General features: G+C 54.9%; 1 protein-coding gene across 1 annotated transcript in view; it reads right to left on the bottom strand.

Annotated features, from left to right (window-relative positions):
• Positions 1–559: 559 nt before the first annotated feature.
• PKP1 (plakophilin 1) overlaps positions 560–15,762 on the bottom strand; it is a 51,498-nt gene continuing 36,295 nt past the window's right edge. Inside the window, exons 6-14 of the mRNA XM_058700293.1 lie at positions 15,108–15,285; positions 13,621–13,735; positions 11,533–11,688; positions 10,499–10,675; positions 9,081–9,234; positions 8,540–8,726; positions 7,852–7,936; positions 4,724–4,830; positions 560–3,560 (exon numbers count right to left, since the gene is read on the bottom strand). Coding sequence (XP_058556276.1) covers positions 4,756–4,830; positions 7,852–7,936; positions 8,540–8,726; positions 9,081–9,234; positions 10,499–10,675; positions 11,533–11,688; positions 13,621–13,735; positions 15,108–15,285 — 1,127 coding nt within the window. The 3' untranslated portion in view covers positions 560–3,560; positions 4,724–4,755. The remainder of the gene's footprint in view (positions 3,561–4,723; positions 4,831–7,851; positions 7,937–8,539; positions 8,727–9,080; positions 9,235–10,498; positions 10,676–11,532; positions 11,689–13,620; positions 13,736–15,107; positions 15,286–15,762) is intronic.

Below are 15,762 nucleotides of genomic sequence, written 5' to 3'. Positions count from 1 at the left end.
GACGGCCCTGACTCTCAGTGATGGGCCACAGCGATTATGTCCAGACCACCACTTGGAATTTACCACCTGTGAACGTCCCCGGTGCTCATCTTGTCCCTTATGACCCTCTTGTGGCTGGGGCCCACCACATCCTCTACTTTTGTGATGCTCCGAGCACCTCCTTATATAGGACGCAGGTGGAATACACGTTCAGTAAACACGAGTTTCTCTTACATCCTTGAAGTTTGTTTTCCTACAGGTGCTCTGTCTGGGGGTGTTCACGGGTGGGGTGCCTTTCCCCTCTGTCAGCTCTGTGACATTGGGCATATTCGCTCCCTCCCTGAAGCCTCACTTTACTTATTCGCCAGATTACTGTAGCCATACTGGCGTCACGGAGCTCCTGTGAGGCTCAAATGCACCGACCTGGAGCAGGTGCCCACGCGTGGTGGCACCCATCACCCCTCCCGTGGTGCTCTCAGTCCTAGCCTGGCACAGGGTCAGTTAAGAGGAGACCCTGGAAGGGAGGGCGTGCCTCTACCTGCCTCAACGGCACCTCCAAATGATCCACTGTTCAAAGAAGTTCAAAGAAATGCCAGCAATTTATTGATTTCCTATATTTCCAAAAAAGCAAACACATAGTGCACACACAGAGACACTGGGCTTGGCCAGCACAAGGTTCTTATACAAACATGGAGCAAAGGGAGACACAGGCTCCAGAGGGGTTCCATGATACCTCCCAGAACGTCCCCTGGGCTTCCCTCTGCTCGTTAACCCCTGCCCGTCCCCTTGTCCCAAGCTCCTCATCTTAGCCATCCCTCCCTCCCAGTCAGGCTCTGCGGTGGATGAGAGAGAACGTCACTGTCACCACATGGCTGGAGAAAACCCTCCATGGCCTCACTAGAGGAAGCACGGGGGTCTGCGTTGCTGGTCTGGCCCCCACTGGACAGGCTGCTGGTGGCCAATGACTGGATCTTAAGCACAAGAGATCCTGGGATCAGAACAGGGACAGGGACAGGGAGAGACTGGGTGGCCTATGTCCTCCCTCATTGCCCTCAAATTGGAATGTCTTGTTTGGGGCGTCAACCCTGATAGCATGAGGCCAACGTGGGGTTGAGATACTGAGCCATACCTGGGCCAACCCCTTACTCCTGTCTTTAGGAAATGCATCCTCAGGACCCTCTCGGTTTTGCCTCTTCCAAAGTGACAGGCATGGGTCAGAGGCCCAAGTCACAGGGCCAGCTGGTCGGCCTGAGAAAGCCCTAGAGAGGTTACCAAATCAGGCCTGGCCTAACTGTCCACCTCAGCCCACCATTCCCCAAGGCAGAGGGCTGGGCCCACCTGGATCTACAGCACAGCTGGTGACAGAAAACCAGCAGAGGAATGGCAGGAGGTCAGGACACCGCTAAGGGAAGGGCCATCTCCTAGAGGGCTGTCACAGACTCCCTGGTAGTGGGCTATTTCCTCCTTGTCCTGACTGTTCTGGACAGTCCTCTCACACTGGGGGATCCCCCAAGCCAAGAGCACCGTGTCTCCTCCTTCCTCCCGGAGAATGTAAGGTACATGAGGACAGGGCTTGGTCTGTTTTGTTCGCCGATGCATCCCGAGTGCTCAGAACACTGCCTGGCACATATTGGTGCACCATCCATATTTTTTTTAAGAAATGAATTCCTCTGAGCCCTGATGACTGGCAGAGGAGTCATCCTGGAACCTACACCCAGGACTGTCTGGTGGGACCGGGCTCCCTCGTGGCTCCTGAGAGAGAGGGGTGAGCCTGGAGGAGGCCTTCCATCATGAGGAAAAAAGAAGGAGGGCATCACGGACCTGGTTAAATGGCCTGTCATCACATGTCTGGCCCCAGTCTCAGTTGTCACACCTCTTAATAGGCACATCCTTAGTTCGGAAAGGTACTTTTCAACTCTGACTGCTGGGGTAAGAAGTGGGGTTGGATTGGGGTGTAGTTCAGGGTGGGGGGTCAGGCAGGGGACCTGGGAGGAGGAGGAGGAGGAGGAGGAGGAGGAGGAGGAGGAGGAATGAAAGGTGAGGAGCACCTTCTATTCTTCTAGAGAAGGATATGAACCAGGCGGTTAATTCCTGTCTGATACCAACAGTTACTATGGGTGGTGAAGGCAGAAATCAGGGAAGCCTTGGGAACCCTATGTTCTCTCTATCTTACAGTATATACTAAGGGTTATTTACAGGAAGCTTTTCCATGGGGCCCTCAGGGGGTCCTTCTACTACTTCTCATCTGAAATGCTCAAGAGTCTGGGGTCTTGGGTGTGGCCAGTGCCCTGACAAGCCCCTTTTATCACATCCTCTGTGGTTTTCCCAAAGACAGAGTGAGGACCAGGATGCCTGGGGTTCAGGGGAAGGTGGGGACGGCCGCTGCTGGGTCTTGGGCTGGCTGGTGCCCTGATTCGACAGTTCCCCTTCCTGGTCAACCCAAATTCCTGTCTTCCAAGTCTTCTGGGACCCAAAACACTCTCTCACTTGAGTCTTATCAGGCACGCAGGGAAGCGTCCCCCTGGTTAGTTTCTAAATAGCCGCTGTCCCACCGGAGCCCGGAGCAGGTCCCTGTCCAACCCCAGCCTGTCCCCCTCACTGTTGGGAATACGAAGACCAAACAGCCATGTCCTGAACAGTTCTTCGGCTTTGGGCACCATTTTGCCTTCTTTCTCCTGAAACAGGTAGATGACAAGCCTCTGAAGGCAGGAACTTTATAGGCTGAGCCTCCTTTGACCGGTACACAGCCCAGGAGAATGGCCAGCCCCATCTCTCTGGCTCCTACTCCCCCAGAACAGACTTCAGGCAGCAAAGCAAGTGTGGCTGTCCTCGCCTGTCCTCTAGAGCCCCAACCCTGTCCAGCCCCAGGCCCCGTGGCCAGTCCCTGTGGCCTTGCAGGAAGGGCAGCATTATCAGCCAACTAGATTTTCCCATGAGATACACTGAACTTCACAGCCCGGCCAGCCTCCCTTCCTGCAAAGCTGCCTCTTAAGGAGGGAGGTTGCCCCCACGCCCAGGTACTCTCCCCCCCTTCCCCCTTACCTCCCCCCACTCCACGGTTCCCTCGCAAGACTTCTCATGGACGTGACCCTGGTGCGGGCCCCCTGTCCTGGTGCGGCACAGTTTGGGAACTATGGGGAGCTAAACAAAAAGCACGGAAGTCCCTGCCTACGAGTAAGAAACATGGGAGTGTCCTTTTCACCCCTCACGAGCTGCAGTAACAGCTTCGCTGTTTGCACTTTGCGGTCATACTTGCACACACACACACACACTTACATTATACATACATATGTATATGTGTATATATAGATATAGACCTATATATACACCATTTCTCAGAAAAAGAAGTATTGACATGAAACATAAGCCCCTTTAACTCAAGAAAAGCCCCCCCCCCACCCTTCCCAACCCTCCCTGCCTGCCAGTTCCCCCAAGGAAAAAAAAATCTAAAAATATTTCCATCATCCACAGCCTTCAGGTTTGCTTTCAATTGCATTTGAACCTTTCTAAACAATGCACAGGGTGGACAGAGTCACCCCTCCAGCAAGGCCTGAGTTCTTCTCAGCTGGGTCACATCATTTCTGGAAAAGGAGAAGTCGTCCAGTTAGCATTTATAGGGAGACAGACCCACGTCATAGGTCTGGCCGATACTGCCACCCCTTTCTACCCACGTCGGCACGGACATGTCCCCTGGCCCGAGGGGGTACTCAGAGTCGCCCTGACACATTGATAGGTTGTTCTTGTTGAGTGAGAAGCTTGTGAGATTTGTGCCTCCACTGCCACGCCCACCCCGTTCTGCCCAGACTCAGCGCGTGCTGAGTGCCCAGACTTCACTCATTAAGAATCTAGTGAATTTTGTCTTCTCTCTTTTTTCCATCCTCATGTTGTGGACGCTCACCTGCCAGGAGAAGGTATTTGATGTCTTATTTATTTTCATCTGGACCAAACTTATAGCCGTCTCCCACACCAGGACCCTCCTGAGGTGTTGGGGTGCTGGCAGATAGCCAGGCTGCTAAGAAGTCCCCTTCAGTTCAGGAGACCCCGTCCTCATCCCTGGCTCTTTGCAGATGGCTCTGTACCAAGGCCATCTCTAGTGACCTTCTAGAGAAAGCTGATGATGTCATTTGCGTCAGAAACGCCTCGGATGCTTGTTTAATGATGCATTTTCCACTCCAGAGTTACTGAGTCAGAAGTGCTGGGGTTGAGGCCAGGAGCGTGTGTTTTAGGAAGCATCTTAAGTGGTTCTAATGAAAGCTAAGGCTTGTATGCCTTTGTGATAGATACCGGTTCTGAGTTTTTGGTCTCTGGAGTCATCAGCTGGAAATAACCTTATCCACATTAGGCATGTGCAGACTGGGAAGTGAATTATAAAAAGGATAAGAAAGTGAGCTGTAGGTGTACAAACCCAGATGACATATTGTACAGCTGCATTCACACCATAGCCCATGTAAATGGCATCACCTAGGTTGTGCAGTGCACAGCCTACACAGCTGTATCTAGAAGCTCTGCTCAGACATTGCACATCCCTAATGTCTTGTGGTGGGAGAGCCCATGGCACCCTGCCCAAACAACCTATACAACTGTCCTCATAGCCCTTGTGTCAGCTACAGTTATGCTGTCTGCCAGATCAAAGGATGCTTCTGTGTCCCTGGGGAACACAGGCCTGGACTTTCCCTCTGAGACTGGCTAAAGTTGCTGCAGGGGTCCTAGAGATAACTCTGCCCAGGGGGGAGCCAATTCTTACCTGCAATCTGTACTTGCTTGAGCAGCCCCTTCTTAGAATCGGGAGGTGAAGTTCCTGAAGCTGTTTGGCCCAGTTAAGGATCCCAGCATGTTCCTATCCAAACCTTGCTGTAAAGGGGGGAGAAACAACATGAAACCGTATGAAACACCCTAGGCTGAAACAGAGTGGGACTTCCCACGGGGTCAGAAACTACCCTCCCAGAGTGTCCTTGGGCTTGAACCATAGCCCTCTGGGCTCATTATATATGTGTGTCACGGCTAAAGCTGGCCTCATTTTTTTTTAAGTTTATTTATTTATTTTGAGAGAGAGAGAGAGAGAGAGAGAGAGAGACAGACAGACAACAAGCAGGGGAGGGACAGAGAGAGAGGGAGAGAGAGAATCCCAAGCAGGCTCTGTGTTGTCAGCACAGAGCCCAATGTGGGGCTCGAACTTATGAACCGTGAGATCACGACCTGAGCCAGAACCAAGAGTCAGATGCTTAACAGACTGAGCCACCCAGGTGCCCCAAAGCTGACCTCATTAGTGCAACCAAACATAAGGCCATTAATATCCACAAGTTAGTAAAACGTGTCTGGACTTCCACCAGCGCTTGTGCATTTCCTACGTGGATTTGCAGAAATCTGTATTAAGGCACAAGGACTTACGCTCATATTCATTACTCTTTAAATAAAACAACAACCAACATCAGATTAGAAAAGCTGTTTGTTGTTCTTCCTTCTGACTGTCCCTGTCTTTTTCTTTCTTTCTGCTCTTTTTTTTTTTTTAAATTTTGGCATGAGCTCTCTGCAGGGGGGACACATCCAGTGTTTCTCACACATACAGCAGGTGGTCAATAAATGCTCTGGAGTGAATGAGAATGGCAGAAGGGGCCCCTGGTGCCAGCCCTGAGCTCTGAGAACCTTGTCAGCTCTCACTGGCCTGTGGGAATGAGGGATCCAGACACCAGGTGGTTCAAAGCCCCAGGCCTACCTGGTCTGGGCACGAATCACACGATGCTGGGTTTTCCCCCGTGGATTTGCTTGCTTGCTCCTGTTGAACCTGGCTGGATTTGGTGGAAGGAGCCCAGGAGTGAGAATTCCTGGGTCTCAGCCCTGCCCCTGCCATGACTCACTGAATCAAGACAAACTCCTATTCTGCAGGATGGACATAAGCCACACGGCCTGCCTCTCTGTGGTGGTAACAACCTAATGAATGGGGGATGTGCAGATGCTTTGGGGGACAGAAGCACCGAGCTAGTCACGTCAAAGCTGTTGACAAGCACAGCTAGAGGGAGCAGTGGGGACCGAATGGCGAAGCTGGTTCCCATCAGTACTGTACAGAAGAATGTTAACAAGAAGAGTCGCTGTGTGCCTCAGGCTGGGCGTGGCCTCAGTATTTCTGGGTGAGTTGAACCCTCTGGACCACGATCGAACAGCTTGAGGAAGGTCTCACCCCGTCCTCACCCACCTCCCTTCCACTGGGTCTCCCCGGCAGCTGCCATGTGGCCAAGCCTGCCCACATTGCAGTGCTGTTGGGAAAGAGCACTGGATGGTCCAGCAGAGGACAGGGGCCACTGCCGGCTATGGCCTTCAGGCTTCCCAGCCGTCTCTGACTACAGTAGTTCATGGGCCTCCCTCCAGTCTCCCTGCTGCGCTGGAGGAGGAACTGTTTCTCCTGCCCCAGGGCGGTTGTCTTCCCGGCTTCTCTTCTACACAGTCAGGCCCCTCCTGACCCTCCACTCCCACCTGTTCCACAGTCTTCTTCAGCCTCCCACCCCCTCACTGTCCCCTGCTCTGCCACCAACTCCTCATCTCATGACAGAGACGCTCGGGTCCCCTCTGTCATTAAACAGAGACCTTTTTACCCCTCCCTTGGTCTCCCTCCTTTCTGGGCCAAACTGAGGGGAGCAGTTCTCTTTGCCCCACTCTGTCCCTCCCTAGCCCATCTCCCCTGGCTTTGCCGGAAGTGCTCTTAGAGGTGCCCTGGGACTCCTGGGTCACCACATCCAGGGTCCTCCCTGGCGCCTCTGTGGCCCTGGGAACCGCTGCCTACCCTCTCCTGTGCTCTCCCCTCCCACTCGGGCTTTGGCCCCTCCTGGCCACCTTGCGCAGCTCCTCCTGGCTCCCTGGCCCTTCGCACTCCTCGGCCCCCAAGTCAGCGCCTTCCCCTTGCTTCTGCCCTTATTTTCCAAGACTCCTCCCCACACCTGTGCCCCGTGATGGTCCTGCCTGCTCTCATGGCTTCCACCTGCACAACGCTCCCATCTGTGTGGCAGCCTGGCCTCGCTCCTTGGGTCCCCCACCTGCAACCGAATCCAATTCCTTCACACTCGACCTCTTCAAATCAGGACTGCCCTCGCTGTCCCCGCAAAGCTTACTTGGCCTCTCCCCAGCCGATCTGTTTGTGTTAACGCGGCCACAGTGTCTCCAGGCTACAACTCGAGCGTGGTCAGCCTGACCATTCCGTCTCTGTCCTTCTTCCGGCCTCACCGCTGTCTACATCTGGGTCTAAAGCATGGCAGCCGCAGGAGCGGGAAAGGTCAGTATGAAGAGATTTTGGTAAAATAAGACCCCAGGTAGGACTTTGTGTTTGATGAGGTTGGGAGGTGTCGAGGACAGGGAGGAGCCAGGGTCACCACTGGACAAATACAGCCGCCCCAGCATCTCTCAGTCCCCTCTGCCCCGCCCCTGGGGAGGAGGGAGGCTGCCAAGTGTTGCTTTAATCACTCAAAACCCCTAGTGGCTCCCCTCTGCCAAGGGCAAACTCTCAAAGAAATTAGAGGGGTCTGTGCTGTAGCCCAAACCTTCCTTTCCAGCCACAGTGCACATCACGCCCTCGAGTGAATTCCTGCTTTTCAGTTTGCTCCTAGAAGATCCTGCCCCAGGCGTCTCACACATTTCCTTGATTTCCTCTCCCCTCCGTGCACTCAGCACCTCCCCCGAGTCCGAGCCTAGAGATTTGTTCAGAGTGTGATCACTTTCACTGTCATGCACATTTGTCTCTACTCCGTCCGTCTGTCTGTCTGCAGTGCGGCTCAGTCACGCCCACTGGGCAGGGCGGGCCATTCTGCTTCTCTTCTTGGCCCTCAGCGCTGCAAGGGGAGCTGCAAGACAGCCTCACTGGCAGGGGGTGACAGGGCGGGCCCTTACCTGTCTGAGGACACCCTGCAGCTCCTTGCTGGACCACATGTCAGACAGGAGGAGGCGGGCAGCTTCTGCGGCCTTGGGCGAGGTGCTGGGCAGGCAGGAAGTTCATTTGTGGGATGAGACTCGGGGAGACATGAGAATGATCACCCTCCTCCCTCCCACCCTCACCTCCAGGTCTTAGTGATGTGGGGAGGCCCCAGGGGTGCATGAGAAAAGAGCCTTGTTGGGCTGGTCCCGCCGCACAGTGGGCACAACCTGGCAGCCCTGCCCACTTAGAAGTAGCCTGGGATTCTCCTTGGGGGCTGTGGGGGGAAGTTCTCTCCCATTCTGGTTCCCCAGCCCTTGTCCTGGGAGGAGAAAGCCCCATGGGGGCAGAATACAGTTCCCACATGGCGGGGTCTGTGCCTCCATGCCTCCTGTTGGTCCTCTAAGGACTCTGCGTCCCCTGGTGACCCCCAGCTGAGAATGCGCTGCCTCTGTCCCCTTTGTGCAGCCCCGAGGCCTGGCAGCTGGGCTCAGCTCCACAGCGCTCTTGGCTTCTGGAACTTCTCTGCATTCAAGCCTCCCCTGCCCAGGTTCCCGCCCTGCGCTGGGTCCTGCTCTCGCTGCACATCTGCGCCTTCTCAGAGGGTTGTGGGGCTGCCTGCTTTGCAGTGTGTTGGGGGTGGAGACCATTGCCCTCCCCACCCACCTGCTGCGGCACAGGTTGATGATGTTGTTGACCATGCTGCTGGAGAAGTACTGCTTGGCCATCTGCGGCTGGGAGGCCATCAGGTTCCTCACAGTGTAGCAGGCTGAAGACAGGATGTCTTCTGAGTTGCTGGTGTTCCCAGTGTGACTGGTGAGGAGCCTGGTCACCTCTGGGAATACTTGGTTCCCTGAGAGAGAAAGGAGTGGAGGGCACGGGGTCAGATGGCCGGAGGAGAGAGGGGCTGAGGGGCTCCCTCTGGGACCACAGTCCTGCTCTGACCTCAGCCAGGTTTCTAGCAAGGTGGCCCTTGAAGGCTCCATTCTAGCTCCAACTCAGGGCTGAGGACCCGGATGGGATCTCTGCACCCCTGCCCTTTCCTACCTCCAAGCCTCTCTTGGGCCAGCTTCCCCTCTTGGAACACTCACTCTAGGGAAAGTTCAGAGGGTGACCTTCCAGCAGGCTCTGGAAAGTGAGGGCTCTGCCGAGTCCTAGCTGGAGGGTGGGGGGAGAGGGGTGGTCTGACGCTGTGGTGGGCACTTACCCATCACTCTGTGCAGCACAGGGTGGCGGGACATGTTGCTCAGGAGGGAGGCTCCAGACCGCACCACATCAGAGTTGCCAGATTGCAGGAGGCGAGCAATCTGGGGCAAGCCCTTTTCCTTGAGCCCAATCAACTGGCTCATACCACTGGACATCTGAGAAAGAAGGACGGGGTGAGGACCTAGCCTTTGGTTTCCCGGGCACCATGGTGGAAGAGGGCCATGTAATCCCAAACAAAAAAACCCTGGAACCTTTCCCTCTCTTGTTAGAAGCACAGGCAAAGAGGGACACCAATTCGCTCACACACTGGCAACTACAGAGCACCCAGGCAAAAATGTGCCCCCATCTTTCCTGACCTTGCTCTCTTCTCCCAGCTCAGCCTGAGCCAGGATGGGTGATGAGAGGCAAGTCTCAGACCCCTGGCTCATGGAGGCCCCGACTCGACTCCCAGTCTAACAAAACTGTCTCAGCTCTGTCCCCCCACCACACCCACATTTCCCAGCATTATCTGCTCACCCAAAAGCACACGGTCAATGATATTTGTCAATTACCGAGGCGCTGACCACCTTCCAACTTCCATACCTCCGTAGAATTCCATACGTATTTGTCGAGTACTCTCCCAGGGCAAAAAGGGAGAAGAGAGGGTCTGTGCCCACATGGAGGTACAATCCAGGGCCCCCTGGAGGTGGGTCAGCTCATCTGTGCCTCTAGCCACAAGGCCAGCCTGTCTGTAATCTGGTCCCAGGCTGGTTTGGAGTTCTTGAAGACCCCCAGCCCCATCTTCTCATAGACCTCAATTCACCCCGGTCTTGCTTTCACCTGATTCTCTTTTGTCCTCAGTAGAGATGAGTGATTGTTGACTGTCTCCCCATCTAAATACTTGTTGGCTGCTACAGGCCTCCTAAGGCTCAATGTCATTCCATCATGTCCTCCTAACTCTATGTGGCCTCAAAATCTCTACTGATTCTGCATCGTCTTCCTTTAGATCTGCCCACCCCCAAACCGTCTATTTTTCCCTCTGTCAGTTCAACACACAGGATACTCCTCCTACCACAAACGTACCCTTCATCCCTGTCCCCCACCCCAGGCAGGGGCCAACACCGAGCCAGGAATCATGAGGCAAAGGGGACTCTGTGGGCACAGACAGAATCCAACGGGAGTGGATTCACCTGCTGGGCACCGCTTGGGAGTTCCCAGAGGGCCGGGCCATTTCTACTGCCTCATCGTTTCCCCAGAGGCCTGGCTGGAGCCTAGCATATGACATTCCCTCTGTTTGCGTCTGTAGAGTCAAGCTCTGAGGGCCATATGTGTTTGGCACGACTCAGTGCACACGCCTGTGGGAGAGCAGGGAAGGGGGCAGAAGTTGGAGAAATGGGGTTGGGGATGGGGGTGGGTGCAAGGGAGGACACCGCTCCTCACCAGCCCCTTGCTGGCGGTCAAGTTCTGCAGGGCACCAGCGCAGGCCTCCAAGGTGGCGTCTTTCTTGCTCTTGCCCATGAGGTTCAGGTAGGTGCGGATAGCATCCGAGTGGTACAACCAGCTGCTGCCCTTGGGATTGGTCTCTTCCTCCGGAAGGGGGCAGTCGTAGTTGTTGTTCTGAGGACACAGGGCAGGTCAGCAGGGAGCCTTGTGAAAGGAGGGAGCCCAGCATTCTGTGTGCCCTCCCCCAACTCTAGGGGCCTGGTTCCTGAGGGAAGGGGCCTAGGAAGCACCTGCCCTGGTGCCCCTTTCCTCACGGCGGCAGCAGCTCCGCAGAATGAGTAAGGCAAGGGGCCATGGTCCTGCGGGCTGGCTCTGAGGGAGGCAGAGAACAATCTACAGATCGCAGGAAGTGTGCTGCAGGCCAGCCTCTGCCCAAACCTTCCAGCTGCGTCGGGCTGCTTTGGGGTCTCACACCAGGATGCTTCCTCTCCTCCCAGAGTCAGACTCCAAGGCTGACCCACCCTGGGTCAAACAGGGGTGGTCCGGGGGCCCAGCAGCCACAGTCGTGCCCAGTGTGGGGAGCCTGACCCTCCCTCCAGAGCATCCTTCTGCTTCTGGTGGCACCTGGGGGACTTGGAGGTTGGTGGGAACCAGGCCAGAGAGGGCTTAGAGTCCTGGCTGCCCCCGAACCTTCCACAGTAATGGAGAAGATGAGGCAGGGTTTACCAATTACATGGTAAGTGAGAATGAGCTGTGAAAACAGAGGACCGGAGCTTCAGAGCTCGGGGTGGTCTGAGCTCCCACCGTCAAGAACACAGATCCCATCTGCATGCAAGACAGAATGCCCTCTACTCAGCTCCCAGGGTGCAGCACAATCCTAAGGCCAAGGCTCTGGCGTGGGCTTGTCTCCTACGGCTGGTTTCAGGCTTCGGGGGGAGGGGGGCAGGGAGGAAGGGGTGGGCCAGGCAGCTGAGCCCAGTGGGGTGCTTGGCGGGCAGCAGGCCCTGGTTCTGTGAACCGACTGTGCTCACCATCATCTTATCGCTCTTGTTGCTGAAGCAGCCGGTGGAGGACTTCTCCGTGTAGGCATTGCGGGCGTTGTACTCCAGCTGGCGGTAGCGGGTGGGCACCTCGGCGTCCAGGCGGTAGGAGAGGTTGTGCAGGATACACATGCAGTTCTCCACAGACTAGGGGCCAAGCAGAAGCAGAGCCCCTAAGCCTGTGCCCTTCCCTGATGGCGTCCTGGGCTCACTCCCTGCCCCAACTAATGGGAGAGAGGCAGGCACCTTAGGCTGCCCCAGGAGAGAGGAACACAGCCACCCAGCGCAGTCCGAAAAAAGCTCCCAGTAACACTCCCCAGAATCTGGATTTGAATCCAGTCCTGTCTTTTCCTAGCTGTGTGAAACGTCATGGCTTTCTTCAACTTCTGGGCCGGTTTCCTCAGTGGTAAAATGGGACTGACATCGCCTACTTCATCGGGCTATTGGGAAGATTATACATGGAAGTGCCTATCATGGGGTCTAGCACCCCAGGCCAGCAGACAGTGGCTACTATTTCTTTTCTTTATTTATTTTGAGAGAGAGAGAGAGAGCAACTGGGGCAGAGAGAGAGAGAGAGAGAGAGGGAGAGAGAGAATCTCAAGCAGGCTCCATGCTGTTAGCGCAGAGCTTGATGCGGGGCTCTATCTCATAAACCGTGAGATCATGACCTGAGCCGAAATCAAGAGTCAGACGCTTAATGGACTGAGCCACCCAGGTGCCCCGACAGTGGCTACTGTTTCTCTTGCTACAGCCATTGTGCCAATGGTCAGATTGGGCTATTAAAGAACATACCCTCTGTCCTGGCACAGACAGGAGCAGCCTTGACATATTTAGGTTCAAAAGCCATTGAGTCCCCATGTCCCTGTTATTCCCTCCTTTCATGGCTAGTCCTCAGCTTCCAATACCAAAGGTGCTGACCCATCCCAAATCTACACGAGCAGTGGGACCTGGGACCCAGTACTTTGCAATGGCAGCTGCTCCTAGGTCTTTGCCATCTGTCCTCAGAGGACAGGCTAGGCTTTGAGCCAGCAGACTTACCTTCCTAACGATGTTCGGCCCTGCTAGGGTTTGAGGGAATCAGACTTGCATGGTCTGGGTTCCATAGGTAGAGGGGATGTTGCATCCAGAGTTGAAAAACATGATGTCCACTGGGACCTGGCTGAGCATTCGAGTGACTGTCTCTCTCCCTCTCTCTCTCTCTCTCTCTCTCTCTCTCTCTCTCTCTCTCTCTCCTGAGGCCCTGTTGTCACTTCCAGTGGATGAGCAGGAGACAAAATCTCTCCACAAGGAAACTGTGTGCAAGACCCAGTGGCCGTGATGCCCAGACAGTCCCCTGGTCATCTAGGGACTCTGGGAACTCACTATTCTCCTGAGTGTCTGTCCTGCCGTGGTAGAAATATCTCAGCCTTCAGTTTCTCTTTCTTCTGTGATTTTTCCTTTCTGTGTGTTTGTGCTAGTGTGTCCAAACGTCCAGAGGGGACAAGAGGGTGGCTTTGCCAATGGTCTCTTTGGCAGGTGGTGCGAAACTGTGGTAGAAGGAGCCTTGGTGCAGGAAGGATCCCTGGGGGCATCAGTGGGGATCCTTAGGGCTGCAGGCAGGGCTCAGCACTGCCAATGCCAGCGGGGGCAAATGCTCACGGAGAGCTCCCTCTGTGTCCGGCCCTCTTCATGCTTTGCTTATTAACTAATTGAGCCTTTCAACCAGCCCATGACATAGATATGATTGTGATTATCTCCGAATGAGCATAGTGCAAACCGGGAAACAGACATCGTGGAAGCGTCTGCATTCACAAAGCCTGTAAGCGAGGAAGAGGGGATTCTGCCCCTGTAGCACTGCCCCAGGCCAGCAGAGCTCTCTGCATCCAGCCATCCCCTTCACTGGCCTTCTGTCCTGTCACCAGACCATGCCTTCAGGGCCCCCTCAAGTGCAGACCTGCCTCGTGGAGCCTGGGAAAGAAAAATGTCAGGACCTGGAGGCCAAGGAGCTGCCCTCACTGATCCTGGGGAGGTCCTGGGCCTTGGAGCTCCAGACAGAGAGGAGGACTGGGGCCCGGGGCCAGAGCGGGGTGGGACGCTCACCTTGTCATCACAGCGGCTGGCGGCCACGCAGTTCTGGACATAGGCCATAAGGGAATCAATGAGCCCCGTGTAGTTTCGCATGGTCTGGCGACCTGCATCGGCAGAGCTCAGGTTCCTGAGGGAGAGAACAGAGGCTGTGAGGATGCAGGGGAGGAGGGAAGCGGGTAGAGAAGAGTGTGGTTGGGGGGCACACGGGGGAGAGAGCAGGTGGGGGAAGTAGGGGCAGAGGAGATGGGGATGAGTTTGGAGGTGTGGTAGGAGGAGAACAGGGCAAAAAAACAAAAAAAACAAGGACGAAGGAAAGAAAGAAAAACCATTCAGCGGATTCTGCCCGGTCCTGGTTGAGGTTGGATGGGGTCTCCTTGAACTCAGTTCTTTTCACCCTTCTTTCTGCCCCCTGGGCTCCAGGCCTGTAACTTTCATGACTGTCCATGGCTCTAGTGCAGCTGGCAGGTCGAGGCACGCTCCCTACCACTACTGGGCACCTGTTGAACAGGGGCTGGAAGCTTCTACCTGCCCAGTTTATTTCTGTGGAGGAGGAGAAGCTCTGTAGGGTGCTGGGGCCAAGGGCTGGATCTGGGAAAGAAGCCCAGGGGTGCTTCGCTGGGGGCCAGATGCCCCCTCCACAAGGAAGCTGTGTTCTGCCTCAGCAGTGAGCTCCTTTCCAAGCGGTCTGGGCCCATTTTCCTCTGCAGGCGGGCTGTGGCTGCTGTTGCTATTAATAGCCTTGCAGCCCCTTGAAGTCCTTAATACCCTGACTTGGCTCACTGGAGGCCACTAATGGAGGCTGACAGGGAGGAGCATAAGCTGAGAACACAGAAGCACCCCCAACTGCATCCCTCATTCCGGGGCTCCTAGGAGTTGGGAAAGATGAACCCCATCAGAGCAAGGTGTGACCCTAACGGGGATCTGTTTCACTGTTCCACCTCTACCCTAGCACCCATGACCCCACTTGTAAACCTCTCCTCTGGAATGAGCACACCAGGGTCCCTCCTCCAACAGCCCCCAGGGGCCTTGCCTCACCCTGGTGTGAGACTCAGGAGACTCTGGAAAGAGCAGTGCCACCTTTATGCCAATGAATATGGCCGTTGGTCTTAGCACCACAGCTGGGAAGTGACTCATTTAGGAGCCAATCAGCAGACTTTTGTCTAAAAGAACACTCTTCAAGAGAGTACAAGAAATGCATTTTTGGGGGGCGGGAGAGGGGGGAATGGTTGAGCCAGTTTGGATATCCAGATGTGGCATTTCTACTCTTAGATTTCTAACTAAGTCTGCTGAGGTCCTTTACAGGAGGTCATGGAGTCCTGAGCCTTATCCAGATCCAGGGAAGTTAGGGATGCTGGAGTCCCATTTCTTGGAGTCTGCCCATAAAGACCAGTGCCAGACTGCATTTTATGTCCCCTGCCCCAGGCTGGCTGAGATGGGGCTGCCTGGAGAAAGACCCAGGGCTGGGGCAAAAGGACCCCAGGGGCACGCTCTTCTCTCACCTTAAGCAGCCTGTGGCATTGAAGAAGACCTCAGGGTCCACTATTTCCCGGGTCATGTTGCTGTTGCCATCACACCAGCCGGAGAAGGGAATGATGACCCGGTCAGCCAGCACAGGCAGGGCGTCGGCGATGAGTTCCACCTTCAGCTCATCAGTGGAAGACAGGTTCCAGAGCAGCCCTGGAGGTTGGGGATGGTCAACTCAACACATGGCAGGCTCAGGAAGACCCCAGCTGCCGAGGTGCCACCCCAGCCTGCTCTGGCAAGGGAGCCCTACTGAAACATTGTCTTCCAAGTAGGCCTGGTCTATCAAATCTAGTGTCTGATTATTTCCTGAGCTCATTTTCCAATGTCTCAACAAGACTTCAGGTTCTCTGAGGGCAGGGAGCATCTAGAGTTCTTTATCGAGGTCAAAATTATGAATGTGCAAGGTCATCCAGAAACTTTTGATTGATCAGTACTTTCTAATATAAATGTTAGCGCTAGAGTCTTCTAATGTTCTCTATTTTCCACCTGAAGGTCATTCCAGAAACACTTATCACGGTTACTCTGTAAGTGGTCTCATCTCCCAGTCCAGTCTGAGGGCTTCCTAGTTCCTTCTAACCCTTGCGCCCCAGGCCTGAGTGCTTAGCATATTGTTTGGACACAAGAGGGCGC

The sequence above is a fragment of the Neofelis nebulosa genome, chromosome 15 (assembly GCF_028018385.1).
Source record: "Neofelis nebulosa isolate mNeoNeb1 chromosome 15, mNeoNeb1.pri, whole genome shotgun sequence".
NCBI lineage: Eukaryota > Metazoa > Chordata > Mammalia > Carnivora > Felidae > Neofelis > Neofelis nebulosa.
Note: the sequence above shows the minus strand (reverse complement) of the source record. Positions and strands in the feature narration are given on the sequence as shown.